Source organism: Geotrypetes seraphini, chromosome 1 (genome assembly GCF_902459505.1).
Source record: "Geotrypetes seraphini chromosome 1, aGeoSer1.1, whole genome shotgun sequence".
Taxonomy (NCBI): domain Eukaryota; kingdom Metazoa; phylum Chordata; class Amphibia; order Gymnophiona; family Dermophiidae; genus Geotrypetes; species Geotrypetes seraphini.
Window position 1 is genome coordinate 286,397,564 of NC_047084.1, and position 17,688 is coordinate 286,415,251.

Genomic DNA, 17,688 nt, shown 5'->3' on the forward strand with positions numbered 1-17,688 from the left:
GCAGTGACCCTGCATATGAACAGAGTTACCAATATTTGGCATGTTAATCAATTGAATAAGATGGGTTGCAACCTAGGATTCATGAGAAAAGAATGATGCCATCACGCTTGCAGGTTTTACGTAAGCCCTTCAGTCATTAATATCACTCATTTCTTCAAAACATTCAACATCAGTTCCACACAGAAGGAAGTTCAGTTTTTGTGTTTTGTTGTTTTTTTTTTTTTTTTTTTTGGGGGGGGGGGGGTTGGAATGGAGTCATAATATACCATATGCATTAAACTTCTTTCTTTTTTTTTTTTTGAGAAACGTAGAAAATAAAGTCTTGGATAATACAAAGAGTCACCTTGCATCCAATAGAGAAGCATGTTATTATTATTATCTTTTTTAGATAGTATGGTTTATAAGAAGATGGAATTGATGGCCAAATGTTGCAGTTTTACTTGTTCTGCCAAAGCTTATTTCAGTCTGCATAAGCTGAATGTTCTGGGAGTGGTTCTGTTTCACTCTCTGGAAAGTGAATCCTGCAGATTGTATCTAGGTTGTCTTTGGAACTTGTTTCCAAAGAACTGTGACAAGTCAGCTGAGCCCCATGTCCAATCTCCCATTCAGTCAGGCAGTTCACCACAAGGCTCTGTTCCAGGACATAGACAATGTCATGTGAGAAGAAAAAGTCCAAGTCTATTTATGTAAAACATTTACAGACAAGAAAAAGGTGTTACGGGGATTGAAAGGTTACACTGAACAAGCATTTTCAAACAACTTCAAATACTGGGTAAGAGACTTTATTCCCTCTATCCCACCCAAAAGATCTGTCATTTAGGAAAAGTTCATAAAAGAGTAAATATAAAAAAAGAAACTGATTTGTTGATCCATTTCACGCGAGGACCAGACTTGATGCCAAGATGAGAAAAGAGCTCCAGGTTGCCAATGACCACTGGCTACTGCAAGAATTGGAAGCTTCTGATTCTAAAGAATTGGACCTTCCAATGAGCTTTTCCTCTTCAGTGACCTGAAAACAAACAGACATCTTAATGATAAAACGTCTAGACCTCATACATGAATTGAAATAAATTCCCTTCAAACACATTTAGCTATTGCCCTTTGGTAAATGTAAATACTTTTAATCCTTGGCTAGATTACTTTGGGCAGGGCTGGAATTAGGAAATGATGAGAAGTAACTGCCCAGAAGTGACAAAAGCAACTGAAATACAAACCATGAACTGCCTAAAGCTGAAGAACCAGGAAGCATGGAACTTTCATCCTGAGTGATGGGTGAGGAGAAAGACTGGAAAGAGGACTGGGGATCGGAGTAAGGGGCAGAAATCAGGATGTGGGTGGGAGGGTGCAGAACCAATTGCTTGCCACAGATGCTAAAGCGATGGGTATTGCTTTGATTTTGGGCAATCTTTAATATCAACATTAGAAACACAGCCCTCCCCCCCCCACATCCCCAAAAAGAACAGCTGAAAGAAAATGTACCTTGAAGAAAAGTCTAATGTCCCCATGTTTATGTCCTGGTGGGCTAAAGAGTTTAGTTGGATCTTGTCCCATTCTATTCCAAAGTCATTGATACACCATTAGGTCCTGATTCTCTAAAGGATGCCGATCTCAGCAGCCGCCTAAGAAGCGGCTGCTGGTCACATGTCAATCACGCATCAGCATCCTTTAGAGAATTGCACTTTTTTTTTTTTCTAAAAGACGCCTTAAATGTAGGCCTGCATTTTACAGGCCTACATTTAAGGTGTCTGTCTTACGCCTACAGAGACATATAGATCCGCTTATGGATGTGCAAGGCCACTTCCAGTGGAAACAATATTCGCATCAGCCTTGGGTGTCGGTAGGTATGCCTAGATGCTGATTGACTGGTGAGATGGCGGGAGGATATCTACCGCTGCCTACAATTGGGATGCTGGTTGTACAATCGGCTCCTTAGTGTGCAAAAGCAATAGAGCAATGTTCAGCTAAAATGAAGGTAAATCATGAAAAAACCACAGTAATAATAAGAAAACATAAAGAACAACATAAGGCAACAAATAACCTAATAAACTAACATAAATCTAATGCAAGTATAAACTTCAAAATCTAATCTAAAAAATTTTGAGTGAACAGCCGGAGCATGTAGACTTTCAAGAATGTACACTATTTGCAAAGAGGGTATACACTTGGAGGGGCATAATCAAAAAATACGTCAAAGTCCGTTTTGGGCCTAAGTCATTAGTCGCCCAAAGTCAGAAATGTCCAAAGTCCATTCTCAAAAAAATACATCTAAAATATATATATATTTTTTTCGAGAATTGTCTAATTATATGTCCAGCTGTTTGATTGTCAAGACTGCTAAGTCGTCTATCTTTATACCCCATTCTCATCCCAAAATTTGTCCAAGTCAAAAACGCCTAGAACAAGACCTTTTAGGCGTAGGAGGGAACAGCAAAGTGATGGAATGACCACCCAGACATGGCAACAGAGTAGTGGGACACCTTACAAGGCACTGCTGCGAACTTCACAAAAAGGGTGCCACGTAAACATCTCACCACAACTCCCTTGCAGGTCATAGTGAGCCTCCCAAAACCTACTATACCCACCTGTCTACCACCCCAATAGCTCTTATGGCTGCAGGTGGCATCTATATGGCAGTACAATAGAGTTTGGGGTTTTTTGGTGGGTGCACATGTTTCACCATGAATACAATAATTAGAGTGGCTTAAGAGCCTGGTCCTCCTCTCTATGGTTCACTAGCCCACCCCCCAGACTACTTAAACCATCTCTGTGCAGCTGTACTAGGCTTTACTTTGCCAGGTGTTGATGTTCTGTAGGCAGGTATGTATGTTTTTATTCTGATTTTCATGGCAGTGTGTGGGGATCATTGATCACTGGGGGAGTGTGTGGGGGGTCTGTACTTTGTGTCTGCAGTGGTTATCTGGTCACTTTGGATACCTTCGGGGCATTTAGACCTGTTTTTAGATTGCTTAAGTCACTATGTATAAGTTCCGTCTAGGCAGTCTCGGTATACTTTCGGTTAATATACGACTAAGGGCTCCTTTTACAAAGCTGCAATACCATTTTTAGCGCAAGCAAAATTTTAGCACGTGCTAAACCTGTGCTACGCGGCTAAAACTAATGCCAACTCAATGCAATTTAGTGCGCGCTAAGTGTGCGCTAAAACCGCTATCTCAGCTTTGTAAAAGGAGCCCTAAGTCTAGGTCAGCCGACATCCCGTCTACCTCCGGCCCTAACCACTCCTTCAAAAACGCTCCTTTTCAAAAATGCTCCTCCACTCTGGGCGGAGCAGCACTGAAAAGGCCTAAGCTATTTTTAGATATGTCTAAAACCCGTTTCAATGATCGTCCAAGTACCGATTTCAGCGGGTTTTTAGACGTTTTTATATTTAGATTATGAGCCCCTTAGGAAAGAGTGTGCACTCTTGTCTGTTACTGCAGCCATTCAAGTTATCACACATTGCATATATGAGAACCAATATGTATGAGCAAACAGTGTGTGCTTGCAGGCACTATCAGAAAAAGAGTTCCCCATTTTTCAAAAGTGTGCAGAATTTCTTCTTCTAATTGTGTATGCTGTCTTGTACCCCACCTTGGATACGGACGGGCTATAAATAGCATAGCACAAAAATTATTTTTGTATTTCACATAAACCTGAAAGAGTAGATAAAATTCCATGAATTACATAGCAAAATTATGGCCCCTTTTACTAAACCGTAGTAGAACTTTTTACCATGGATCAGTAAGGTAAATGCTCCGACGCTCATTCAATTCCTTTTCTAAACTGTCTATAGTCCGGAGTTGACCTGAGCTGACCTGAAATAATTCTCCACAATTTAGTTGCTGGAAAAGAAAATGTAGAATTAAATAATCACCCTCCCCCCCCACCACCACCTTTTTACAAAGAAGCGCTAGCGGCCATCGCACAGCAAAAGCCCCTATGGGCTTCAGGGCAGTTACCACAGCGATAGCCAGTAGCTTTGTAAAGAAGGGGGGGGGAGGGTTAATTATCTTTTTCTCTCTCAGATCTGTGAAACTACCTTTTACAAAGCTGTGGTAGCAAGTCTCAATGCAGGAAATGAAATGCAATTCATGGGAATTAGAAAAATAGAAACATGATGGCAGATAAAGGCCAAATGGTCTATCTAGTCTGCCCATCCGGAGTAACCATTATCTCTTTCTCTCTCTGAGAGATCCCACGTGACTATCCCAGGCCCTCTTGAATTTAGACACAGTCTCTGTCTCCACTACCTCTTCCAGGAGACTGTTCCACGCATCTATGACCCTTTCCATAAAAAAGTATTTCCTCAGATTACTCCAGAGCCTATCACATATTAACTTCGTCCTATGCCTTCTCATTGCAGAGTTTCCTTTCAAATGAAAGAGACTTGATTCATGCGCATTTACATTATTCAGGTATCCAAATGTCTCTATCACATCTTCCCTCTCCCATCCTTCCCCCAAAGTACACAGATCAAGATCTCCAAGTCTGTCTCCACACGCCTCACGATGAAGACCACACATCACCTCAGTAGCCCTCCTCTGGACCGACTCCATCCCCTTACATCTCTTCGACGGTGCAGCCTCCAGAACCATACACAACACTCCAAATGAGTCAGTGCTGGAATCGAATGGGCTGCATTGCATTTGCCGCATGGGAGTTGCTTCTGTGGCTTTGTAAAAGGGGCCCAAAATGGACTGATATACAGTAATTCAACAAACAAGTTGCAGGAGTCAAAAGAAAATCAAAAAGCTCATACACTGTATGTAGCTTGGTGCTACACCTTGTGTTATATTAAAAAGGAAAAAACAACAACCTTAGAGCCCCGGCAAGACAAATGCAAAGCAGTCTATAAGAACTGGATGGGCTGAGTTACATTTGCTGCGTGAGAATCACTACCGATACTTTGTAAAAGGAGCCCTTAAATAATAATCTCACCTGAACCGAAAGCCAGTGGAGTTTTATAAAATACCATCAAATGTGATCATTTTCAGCTTGTGAAAAGATTAAATAAATGGTAGTGTGTGGGTTCAAATCACTCACTGCTCCTTGTGACCCTGTGCAAGTTACTTAATACCCTCATTGCCCCAGGTACACTAAATAGAGTTTGAACCCACCAGGACAAATAGGGAAATATGATAAAGTACCTGAATGTAAACCACTTAGGATATAAGTGGTATATAAATAATTAAAAACTAAAAATAAATGGCAGTATTTGTAATTGTTTAATTTTTTTTTTTTTTTTAAGAGATGTAAGGCAGTCTAGAAAGATGGCATTGCAGTAGTCAATTTGTGATCATAATAAAGCTTGAACTAAGAACTGGAAATGATATTCATTAAAAAATTTATTAATACAAAATAATTTCCCCATTAAGTGGATTTTTTTTTTTTTTTAAAAGCATTAAACATAAACATTAACTTGGTCTGAGGTTTGGAAATCAGATGGGAGCTGACAAATAAGTATTATCTTTACTTTAAATGAGATATGGATGCTGTGTTCATCTTAACTCAATAAAATCGAACAGTATAAAGTGCACAATCCTTTGAAATGGCCTACATGCAATGACTTTCATCCCATGATGATACACTGATCAAACAAAAATGAATAAAATGAACATTCCCAGAAATGACGCAAAACAAAACATTTCCGACTGCCCATCCCTAATCTTTCCAGCTTGTCACAGGCTGCAGTCCAGTCCCTCAACTCCAAATCTAACCCAATATCTAATCAGCAGGAGTCATCAAGCCAGGTTATTAGAGGTTTTAATAGTAAATGACGGCAGATAAAGTCCCAAATGGTCCATCCAGACTGCCCAACCTTACCCTATCTTTAAATTACTAATAACAAACACTTAGGCCTGGATTCTCTAATTGGTGCCGAAGCTCATTAAAAAAACACACAACAAAATGCTGTTTAAACAATATTTTTAACTGAGTTTCAAGGCACTTACTGATGCCTAAAAAGTCATTGCTGGAATCACACCTCCATAGGCATGTTAGGCTGCTTAATGCCACTGTAGGTGTGGCTAACGCCAGAAGTAGCATTAGGCAGCCTAAAGTGCCTATGGAAGTGCAATTCACATCAAAGGTAGGCGCCGGAAATGTAGACTTGGAAAATCCTGGCCTATATTTCTGGCACCTACTGCCCTTCTGTGTCCCTGTTCCCTCTCCATCCAGCATACCCCCTCTGTGTCTCTGTCCCTATCATCCTTCCATACGTAGAATCTCTTCTCTGTGCATCACCTCTCTATTCTTTTTTGCCCAAATCCCCTGCACCCTGTGGCTTACATGTCTCCCTCTCTATTTCTTGCCCCTCCCATCATGATCCACATCTCTATCTCCTTGAATCCAGTGTTCCCCCTTCCCTCAATTCAGTCTCTCTCTCTTTCTCTCTCTCCTTCTACATTGCCCTACCCCTAGTCCAGCAGCACCTCAGCTTCTCCCTCCTCTGCCCCCAGTCCAGCAGCACCTCAGCTTCTCCCTCCTCTGCCCCCAGTCTAGCAGCACCTCGCCTTCTCCCTCTGCCCCAATCCAGCAGCACTTCAGCTTCTCCCTCCTCTGCCCCCAGTCCAGCAGCACCTCGTCTTCTCCCTCCTTTGCCCCCAGTCCAGCAGCACCTCACCTTCTCCCTCCTCTGCCCCCAGTCCAGCAGTACCTCTCCCTCTTCCTCCCCTCCCCACCACCCAGGTCCATCAGCACCTCTCACCTCCCCACCACCATCCAGGTTCATAAACACCTCATCCTTCCCCTCTCCTCCCCCTCCCCCACCAGCACCCAGGTCCACCAGCACCCCTCCTTCCACCTCCTCCTAAGTAGTAGCAACACTCTCCTTTTCACTTGCCTGCAGAGCTACTATAGTGTTAGATCAGGTATTCCCTCAGGCAACCTCAGGGTCTTTGCTAGGCTGGGCCACCTCGAATGATGCAACCTCTTTTTTCCTTGGAGGTGGTTCTGGCCTATCAAAAGCCCTGAGGCTTAGGGAATCCAGATACAGATCAAAAGTAACAATTAATGTACTCCTAGTAACAATGGTTAACATCTTCAAAAGATACTAACAAAGTGGATATTACAAGAGTGAGTTTGTAGAAATATGGGAATAGAAAAATAAAGATGTTAAAGACCCAAACTGAGGGCACTCAGTTTATTTATTAGTCATCTGTGCTGAACCTTATGAAAGGCTTTGCTGAAATCTAAATATACCACATCTAGAAGGAATATTTTCAAACAGAAGATCACGCTGATTAAATTTTCATCCAGAAAATCAAATTTAGCAATAACTTGTACTGTAAAATTTCCAAAGTTGGAATACACAGCTTGCAAGCGTATTTTTCATACTGAGGCAGCCAAATTCTTCATGCCCAAAGGGTGTCCCAAAGGGTGTCCTTTCACCTAGTGTTCCACTATTGTAGGTAAAAGATGCAGCCGGCTGTATTCTGGGAAGAAATCCCAATTCATTTGGCATAACATCACTACCTCCAGCACTTACTCCTCCCAACTCTAAAGTTTACCAACTACATAAGCCCAGCCTGTTCCCGGTCATCAGTGGACTTCATAGTTCTTGCTGCAACATTCAGGGCAAGCTTAACCATTAAGCAGAACTAGAAGATTGCCTAGGGCAGCATCTTCTGGGGAAGGAGGGGGTTAATTAGAGTACACTCCTCCCTCCGTATTCGCAGTGGTTAGGGGCGGGACATAACCGCGAAAAACAGAAAAACTGCGAATAAATTTTTATATGTTATTCGCAGTATTTTGTAACAGCCACCGTTATGACTATTGAAACTGCAAATAATAAACAATGGTCATATTCGCGATATTTCGGGCTGATAGCAAGCAAGCAGCAATTTTCAGGCTGATATCAGGCATGTAGCGATTTTCTCATGGGAAGCAGCGTTTCTCTCTGTGCACACTGGGAAGCAGCGTTTTTCTCTGTGCACACTGGGAAGCTTGGAAGCAGCGATTTTCTGAGTGAAAGCTGGTAAGCGCCAAACTTTTTTATCGGTACAGTACAGGTACTTTATTCATGATGTAATTTTGGGGGGAGGAGTCAGCATGTGAAAAATTGCAAATAAGCGAAACCGCGAGTGCTGAAACTTCGAATATGGAGGGACAAGTGTAAAGCAATAGGTCCTGACAACCACACAAAGTACAATCAGTATTCTACTGTCATGGATGGTGGTCAGTTTTAAGAAGACCACTTACCCAGGTAATCCACTTTTGAAAACTATCCTTGCTATATTTATACGAGATAGTTTGTAGCTATATGTGCAGAATTCTTCACCCCCTCAAGACATGTAGAATTTTGCATGTGCTGTGCATAATTCAGCGCAGACACAGGCAGTAGAGGAGAAAGTGACCCGTTGCACAGCGGGTCACTTCCTCCTCCTGTGCCAGCTTAGACCTGACTGTTCATGTGAACCGCAATCTCACACATGAAGAATTCTGCCAGGAGTAATGTATGTATAAAAACAAAGTTTGATATGTGGAATATGATGTCCAAGCATTTTTATAGAATCAATGTGGAATGATCATGAATGTTAAGTTTATCAACATCTTGTGGGGGAGGGAGGGAGAAAACTTAGAGTCCTGAAAATAATTGGGTGTGGGGGGCATGAAACTGGTTTCACTTAGGTGCCCAATACCCTTGCACGACCCTGACAACAGCCATGTCAATTGGGGAGCCCTCTGGTCCTAGACCATTGCCTCAGTCTGCAACTGAACCTCTGACATTCCTGAAGACAGTCACAGGGACCTCATCGGAACAGCCAGGGGAACTCTCTGCTCAAGTCTGAGAGACAGCTCAGAGTGGTGATGTCTCCACTACTCCCAGCTTCCCTCCAACAGCTGCCTTGGCATGCTGACCCACAAAGCTGTCCAGCCAGATATCTCTGGGCCCGATCCCAGGAACAGAAGGATTCACGGGACCCAGCCTTATCTTCCCTTTGCATTTAAACATAAGAAACGCTATTCAGAAAATAATAAATTAAAGAGAAGCGATAGGAATGCTGGGAACACACAGCTCAATTACCTACGAGTGCCACCATCTTGGCTCCAACCCTTCTCATCCCTTTATGAGGGGCTGCTGAAAAGTTCTCAGCCCAACCAACAAAGTTACGGCAGTCTCCATCAATGGCTATACACTTACCCAACACCCCTTTTACAAAACCGGAGCATGACTTTTAGCACCGGCCGCGGCAGTAACAGCTGTGACGCTCATAGGAATTCTATGAGTGTCGGAGCTGTTACCGCCACTAAAAACAGTACTGCAGTTTTGTAAAAGGGGGTTAGCGATTTCCTTATTTTTTCGTTCTATATTTTTCCAACGCCGGAACGAAAAAAGTGGAAAATCACTGAACTAAGGGCTCCTTTTACTAAGGTGCGCTAGTGTTTTTAGCACATGCTAATTGAAAAATACTAACGCAAGCTCTATGGAGGCGTTAGCGTTTAGCGCGTGCAGCATTATAGCGCACGCTAAAACCGCGCACCTTAGTAAAAAGAGCCTTAAGTGTATAGACCTCGATGGAGACTGCCCTGACTTTGTTGGTTGGGCTGCGAGCTTTTCAACGGCCCCTCGTATATCTTAATTTATTTTAAAAAATCTATAAACCTGCCTCTCCACTACTGCTCACATAAGCCATAATCAGATGATGGTCTTGACTATACTCTGAGGCAGTGGTCTCAAACTCATGGCCTGGGGGCCACATACGGCCCACCAGGTAGTATTTTGAGGCCCTCGGTAGGTTTATCATAATCACAAAAGTAAAATTAAACAATTTCTTGATCATATGTTTCTTTAGCTATAAATTACAATATTATTATTGACTTAGCCAAAAGGAAAGATTTATAAACTATAAAGAGTTTTACCTCATGCAAAACTGTCATTTCCTTAATAATTCATTAATTATTTTTTTCTGAGGCCCTCCAAGTACCTACAAATCCAAAATGTGGCCCTGCAAAGGGTTTGAGTTTGAGACCACTGCTCTGAGGGATATGCAAAGACTTTACAATTCTTTTGTAACCCTCATCTGTGCCAGCTCTTCAGCGATCATAGTCAGGTCTTTGTTATAAAATACTGACTTTATTCTGCCATGATATGAACTGGTATAATATAACATAGGTAGAGGAATTCATTTGGTATGTGTTTTTGAAGGTGATTGGCTGCATCAGAGCTTGAACTATTTAGGAATGATACAGAAGAATGAGAGGAGTGCCTATTATTCAGGCAAGGTATTCCATGTTATTTTTTTCCTACTTCATTTTCCAAGGATGTCTGGAATATATTTTTCCCTTTGCAGTTCTGGGACAACAAAAAGTGGACATTTTGGATGGGTGTAAGTTCCTATAGTTACTGTACACCTTATACATTCACCTTTCTTTCTTTGGAAAGTAATCTGAAAATAATTAGAATACGTGACCTGATTTCTTTGCAGTGTTGCCTGAATCGAAACAATTCTTCCTATAAAAGTTTAGCAAACTGGCCCAACTGCCTACAGAATAATATGCATTTACATGGTCTCCAAAATGTGTTTCAAATGCATTAAAATTTAGAATATTCACATCACATAATTTCTCTTACTAGTTATGATGTGAATCACACTCTAAATGAGATGGTAGTTAATCAAATGCACCAGTGACCTTTCATGCTAAGCTGCCACTGAAAATTCAATACATTGTAAATTGGTCATCACCCATTTTCTAATTAAGGCAATGAATTGGCAGATTTTTATATTATTTTTATAATACACTGGCTATTAACCACGCATTATGTGGAAATGTAAATGAATAATTTAATGTTAAGGTTACAGGCCTCTAATCTGTAAAATTTTCAAGATACGGAAGAAATTGAAAAGAGGAATAAACTTCAATGGCCTACAACTAAATGGCCCCTGTGCAGTCTTTAATATCTAGATTAGTGTATCACAAACTGTGTGCTGCGGAAAACTAGGGTGCCCCCTGAGATTTCAGGTATGCCCTGAGACACTGTGGAGGAGGCAGGGCAGGATTAATTCTTCGAGGGACCCCAGGCACACAAGTACACTCAGGCCCCCTGGCCCTGCCCCACCCAAGCCCCCATTTATCTGTTTTCTTATTTACTTCTTTATTTCCACTTGTATTTATTTCTTTTTTTTTAATTCAAAACAAAGATTAGCATACCAGTGCACAGTTTTTCTTCTATGCAACCCCCATACATCTCTGAACAAATCCGCCTCCCTTCCCTTCCCACCCAGGACTTAACTCTGAACCCTTTCCACACATATATAAAAGTGTTCAAATATATTGTAAAGCAGTAATACTATCCAAAATATAAGTCTATATTAATAACCAAGTTTACAACACCTCTCAACTGAAAAGACGGACTGCACCTCAACAAGGAAGGAGTAAGAGTACTAGCAGGCAACATGAAGAGGGCCATAGAGAAGGCTTTAAACTAAAGGACAGGGGAAAGCCGACAGTCGACCACCAGTCGATGGCCCGGGCGACAGGATGCCCCGTAGAAGGAATTACGGACAACTACTCAGACATGGGAGGGGTCGACGATAAAGCAAATGAGGAAGACAACACAGCAGCAGAAAAGGATACCATGGAAGAAACAGTAGATAATGCTAAGCTTAAAAAGTCCAAGAAGGTAACACAAAGGGAACTCAAATGTATGTATACGAATGCTAGAAGTTTGGGAAACAAAATGGGACAGTTAGAAGCAATAGCAAAAAACGACAAACTGGAAATCATTGGCATAACAGAAACATGGTGGAATGACGAAAACAAATGGGACACAGTACTACAGGGATACACACTGTACAGAAAAGATAGAGTGGGGCAGAAAGATGGAGGTATTGCCCTATATGTTTGGGAAGGATTAGAATCTGTGAGAGAGACTATGGCAGAAGAGAAAGAGAAGCTGGAATCCCTCTGGATCAGGATTCCCAGACACAACGATGCTGACATAAAGATTGGCCTTTACTACCGACCGCCGGGACAGAGGGAGCAGACAGACTCGGAAATGATAGAGGAAATTATCTTGGGGGATTTCAATTTCCCGGGGATAGACTGGGACCTGGGAACCTCCAACTGTGGCAAGGAGGCAAAGTTCCTGGAAGTGCTAGGGGACTGCTTTCTGGAATAGATGGTAGGAGAGCCGACGAGAGGAAATGTCACCTTGGACTTGGTCCTAAATGGCATTACGGATCCGGCAAAGGAAGTAGAAGTCACGGTCATGATCAACTTCAAACTTGATGTCGGGAAACCTCAACCATGACTTTAAACTTTAAAAAGGGAAGATACGACAGCATGAGAGCCATGGTGAAAAAACGGATCAAGAAAAAGATGGGCAAAGTCATAACGGTGGAACAAGCATGGTCCCTACTGAAAAATACTATCACGGAAGCACAAAGCCTCTACATTCTGCGGATGTCCAAAGTAAAGAAAACCAAAGGCAAAAGAGAGCCGGCGTGGCTTACCAAAGAGGTGAAGGAAGCCATAAATGAAAAGAAGGACTCCTTTAAGACGTGGAAACGCATGAAAACATCCGAAGCTTGGAACAAACATAGAGATGATCAGAAAAAATGTCACAAGGCGGTGAGGGTTGCCAAAAAGGTCTATGAGGAGAAAATAGCGCGAGAGGCCAAAAATTTCAAGCCCTTTTTTAGATACGTAAAAGGGAAAAAACCCGCACAAGAGGCGGTGGGACTGCTGGACGACATGGGAGGAAAAGGGTGCATCAAGGATGACAAACAAATTGCAGACAGACTGAATTCCTTCTTTGTGTCTGTCTTTACAAAGGAAGACACCGCAACAATACCTGACACAGTGAAAGTGTTCAAGGGAGTCGTACAGGACAGCCTCACCACAGTAGAAGTGAACTTGGACCCGATTTATCACCAGATCGACAAACTTAAAAGTGATAAATCTCCTGGACCGGACAGAATTCATCTGAGAATCCTAAAAGAACTGAAATTTGAAATCATAGAACTATTGCAAAAAACTTGCCAACCTGTCAATCAAAACAGGACAGATACCGGATGACTGGAAGATAGTGAACGTCACACCGATATTTAAACATAGAAACATAGAACATGACGGCAGAAAAGGGCCACGGCCCATCTAGTCTGCCCACACTAATGGCCCCCCCCCCTAACTACCTCCATGAAGAGATCCCACATGCCAATCCCATCTTTTCTTAAAATCTGGCACGCTGCTTACCTCAATTACCTGTTGTGGAAGATTATTCCAGCGATCAACCACCCTTTCGGTGAAGAAATATTTTCTGGTGTCGCCATGAAATTTCCCACCCCTGATTTTCAACGGATGCCCTCTTGTTGCTGTGGGTCCTTTAAGGAAAAAGAGATCCTCTTCCACCTCGATACGGCCTGTGACATATTTGAACGTCTCGATCATATCTCCCCTCTCTCTGCGTTCCTCGAGTGAGTACAGCTGCAACTTACCCAGTCGTTCCTCATATGGGAGATCCTTGAGTCCTGAGACCATCCTGGTGGCCATTCGCTGAACCGACTCAACTCTCCCGCTCATCTTTTTGATAATGCGGCCTCCAGAATTGTATACAGTATTCCAGATGGGGTCTCACCATGGATCTGTACAACGGCATTATGACCTCGGGCTTACGGCTGACAAAACTTCTACGGATACAGCAGTGGCGTACCTAGGGTATGTGGCACCTGGGGCCCATCATTTTTTGACACCCCCCCCTATGTAAAAAAATATTTTTTGTAATGACCATGAAACAGAATAAATGGTCAGAATAGAAACAGGCAGTGAAAATTTTCTTATATTCCAAACATAACATAAATTATGTCTGAATTGTCATGACATCAGAAGTACATATGGAGTAGTTGCAGGTGATGCTTGGGACAGTTCTGATTGTGTTAGTTCGGTTTTATGTGTTTTTTGAATAGAAGGGTTTTTATTTCTTTTTGAAGGTTTTGCAGTCTGTGGTCGATGTCAATTGGTTGTAGAGTTGGGGGTCGAGTGTTGCAGCTCGAATGGCTAGGAGGTTGTCGAACAGTTTTTTTCTTTTGCCGTTTTTGGTTGGAGGGTGTGTGAATGGTGCGTGAGTTCTCCTAAGTCTGTTTGAAGTGGATTGAATTATTTAGCTGAAGAAATTAGTTACCCCCTCATTCCACACACATTAATTCTCTTCCATTTTTGTTCCCATTATAAAAAACACTGATAAGTTCCCAGAAAAAAAATACATTAAATTAAGAAGTGAAAACAAAGGCCCCTACAGATGAGAACATAACATAAGAATAGTCTAACTGGGTCAGACCAATGGTCCATCATGCCCAGTAGCCCATTCTCATGGTAGCCAATCCAGGACACTAATACCTGGTCAAAACTCAAAGAGTAGCAACATTCCATGCTACCGATCCAGGGCAAGCAGACACTTCCCCCATGTCTTAATAACAGATTATGGACTTTTCCTCCAGGAATTTGTCCAAATCTTTCTTAAAACCAGCTACACTATCTGCTTTTACCATAACTTCTGGCCACTTCATTTTTAAGTTTAGATGTTTCCTTTCAAACAGAGACCTTGCTAGATGTCAAATACAGCACAAGGTAACTTCACATGGACTTAGCTGTGCAGGAAATGTGAATCTCCTCATACACCCACCATATAGTGCAAAAATGTGCAAAGGTCTGTTTTTTTCTTTCGATCACTACATAGCCTAATGCCACACAAGCAGCGCTGTTACAAACATATTCTGTAGGTCAATGCTAAGGATAACAAAGTTTCCTTCCTTGGACCAGAAGGAGATAAACCACTGGAAGAGATCCCAAAACAACACCCAAAGACCCACTCAGTGTGTGAACCAGTTGAGTGGAGTGGACTAACTGGGGGGTGGAAATGGGCCCGGAGTTTGCTCAGCAGAATTTCCCAGACCACCTCTTCCTCTCAACACATTGACACGCTGCCACCATCACCACTAGGAACACCTCACTGGGTAGGCCAGCTATGCTATAAACTTTATAAAACACATTATTATATTTTCTTATAAAGCACATATTTTAACTGAACTCTCTGACATCCTCAGCCTTTCCATTCACAAAAATAGAAGGAAGAAAAGTTCCCATTTCCTGCTGTCTCATGTCCCCGGCCTATACAATATTTTTTCTCTGCAGACCCTTCAAAAGTCTGACCAAATCCTCGTTTCACTTGCATTATAAAGTACTGAGGATGCCATCTCTCCCCAATCCCAGGTCCTAAAGTCTAAGACAGTAGCGCAAACTAATGCTGCCAGATACAGGAAAAAAATTTTTTGATTCGATTCAGCCCTATTGAATTGGTTTTTTCAATTCGATTTTCCTGCCCAGTTGGGTGATTTTTTTCAAAACTCCTGGTGGGTTTTATAGCTTTTTCACCCCCTTTGGCTTCTCCTAACCACACTGGCGCTGTGGTGTAAATAAAGAAACAAAAAGGACTTTTCCTCTCTCTGTTAAATCCTAGCTCACGTTTGCAGTCCAACACCAGCTCTGGCAGGATACACATTTCAAATCTGACATATTATAATCACAAAACAGAAAATAAAATTAATTTTTCTACCTTTTGTTGTCTGGTTATATTTCAAATCTTGTTGGTCCAAGGCTCTGGTTTTCTTCTGATAACTTGCTTGCCAGGGTCTCCTTCTTTCTGCATGCTAACCATCCATCTGCCAACTCTGTCCTCCCTTTCCATTTCCCTTCCCTTCCCAGGAAGTCTGGTATCTTTCCTTTTTTTCATCTCCCTCCACAGATCCACCTTTTCTTAAATACCCTTTCATCCGGCATCTCTCCCTCCTTCCCCACCACCCCAGAGTCCACCATCTCTCTCTTTCTTTTCCTAATTACCCTCCTATCCAGTATCTCTATCCCTCCTCCACACCATCCCTTGTGTCCAATTTCTCTCCCTTTCTGTTCCTTTCCTCCCTAAATCCCGTGGTCCATCATCTCTCTCCCTCTCCTCTATTTTCAGACCCATTATTTCTTCCCCCCCAAAGTTTGGCATAAGCACGTCTCTTTGAACACCCCCTTCTCTCCGTGTACTTCTAAATCATGGTCCCCCCCAAAGGCCTGTCCCCCCTTAAAGGTCTGCCTGTCCCCCCTTGAAGGCCTGCACCCCCCCTTGAAGGCCTGTCCCATCCCCTTGTAGGCCTGTCCCCCCCCTTGAAGGCCTGCCTGCCTGTCCCCCCCTTGAAGGTCTGCACCCCCCGAAGGCCTGCACCCCCCCGAAGGCCTGTCCCCCACTTGAAGGCCTGTCCCACCCCCTTGTAGCTTCTCCCCCCCTTGTAGGCCTGTCCCCCCTTGAAGGCCTGCCTGCCTGCCTTTCCCCCCCTTGAAGGCCTGTCCCCCCTTGAAGGCCTGCACCCCCTTGAAGGCCTGCACCCCCCCGAAGGCCTGCACTTCCTTGAAGGTCTGCACCCCCCCGAAGGCCTGTCCCCCCCCCTTGAAGGCCTGTCCCACCCCCTTGTAGGCCTGTCCCCCCCTTGTAGGCCTGTCCCCCCTTGAAGGCCTGCCTGCCTTTCCCCCCCTTGAAGGCCTGTTTCCCCCTTGAAGGCCTGCACCCCCCCCTTGAAGGCCTGCACCTCCCCTTGAAGGCCTGCACTCCCTTGAAGGTCTGCACCCCCCTGAAGGCCTGTCCCCCCCTTGAAGGCCTGTCCCACCCCCTTGTAGGCCTGTTCCCCCCTTGTAGGCCTGTCCCCCCCTTGAAGGCCTGCCTGCCTTTCCCCCCTTGAAGGCCTGTCCCCCCCCCCTTGAAGGCCTGCACCCCCTTGAAGGTCTGCACCCCCCCAAAGGCCTACACCCCCCCGAAGGCCTGCCTGCCCCCCCTGAAGGTCTGCACCCCCCCGAAGGCCTGTCCCCCCTTGAAGGCCTGCCTGCCTGCCTGCCTGTCACCCCCTCCCCCTTGAAAGCCTGTCTGCCTGCCCACCCGCCCCACCCTGAAGGCCTGATGCCCCGACCCACTCCGAAGGACCGCTCGCCCCCCTGGCCTCCCCGCACCACCTATGAAGCAGCTGCAGCAGGATCGCGAAGTCAGCGTCAGCGATCCCTGCGCTGCTTCCTGCGCCATGGTCCCGCCCCTCCTCTGATGTCATAGGAGGGGCGGGATCGCGGCACAGGAAGCAGCACCTAAGCAGTGCAGGGATCGCTGACGCTGACTTCGCGATCCTGCTGCGGGCTGCTTCACAGGTGGTGCAGGAAGGTCAGTGGGGCGAGCGGTCCTTCGGGTGTGGGGGGGGACTGAACGGCAAGGCCGAGAGCACCCCCTTAGGGCTGGCACCCGGGGCGCACCGCCCCCCCGCCCCGGTACGCCACTGGGATACAGCCCATGATTTTTGTCAGCCGTAAGGATCGAGAGGAGTGTCAGGCAACTACAGACCTGTGAGTCTCACGTCTGTCCCTGGAAAGATGGTTGAGGCGCTGATCAAAGATAGCATAGTCCAGCACCTAGACACACACGACCTGATGAGAGCCAGTCAACATGGGTTCAGGAAAGGGAAATCATGTTTGACGAATCTACTTCAATTTTTTGAGACAGTGAACAGACAAATTGATAGTGGAGAACCGGTGGATATTGTATACTTGAACTTTCAGAAAGCGTTCAACAAGGTTCCACATGTAAGACTTCTCAGGAAATTACAAGGCCATGGAATAGAGGGTGATATACTAAGATGGATAGGCAAATGGCTAGAGAACAGAAAACAG

General features: G+C 44.1%; 1 protein-coding gene across 1 annotated transcript in view; it reads right to left on the reverse strand.

The window, feature by feature from the left end:
- Positions 1–653: 653 nt before the first annotated feature.
- Positions 654–17,688, reverse strand: part of GFRA4 (GDNF family receptor alpha 4) — a 368,472-nt gene continuing 351,437 nt past the window's right edge. The window contains exon 8 of the mRNA XM_033953199.1: positions 654–1,009. Coding sequence (XP_033809090.1) covers positions 875–1,009 — 135 coding nt within the window. The 3' untranslated portion in view covers positions 654–874. The remainder of the gene's footprint in view (positions 1,010–17,688) is intronic.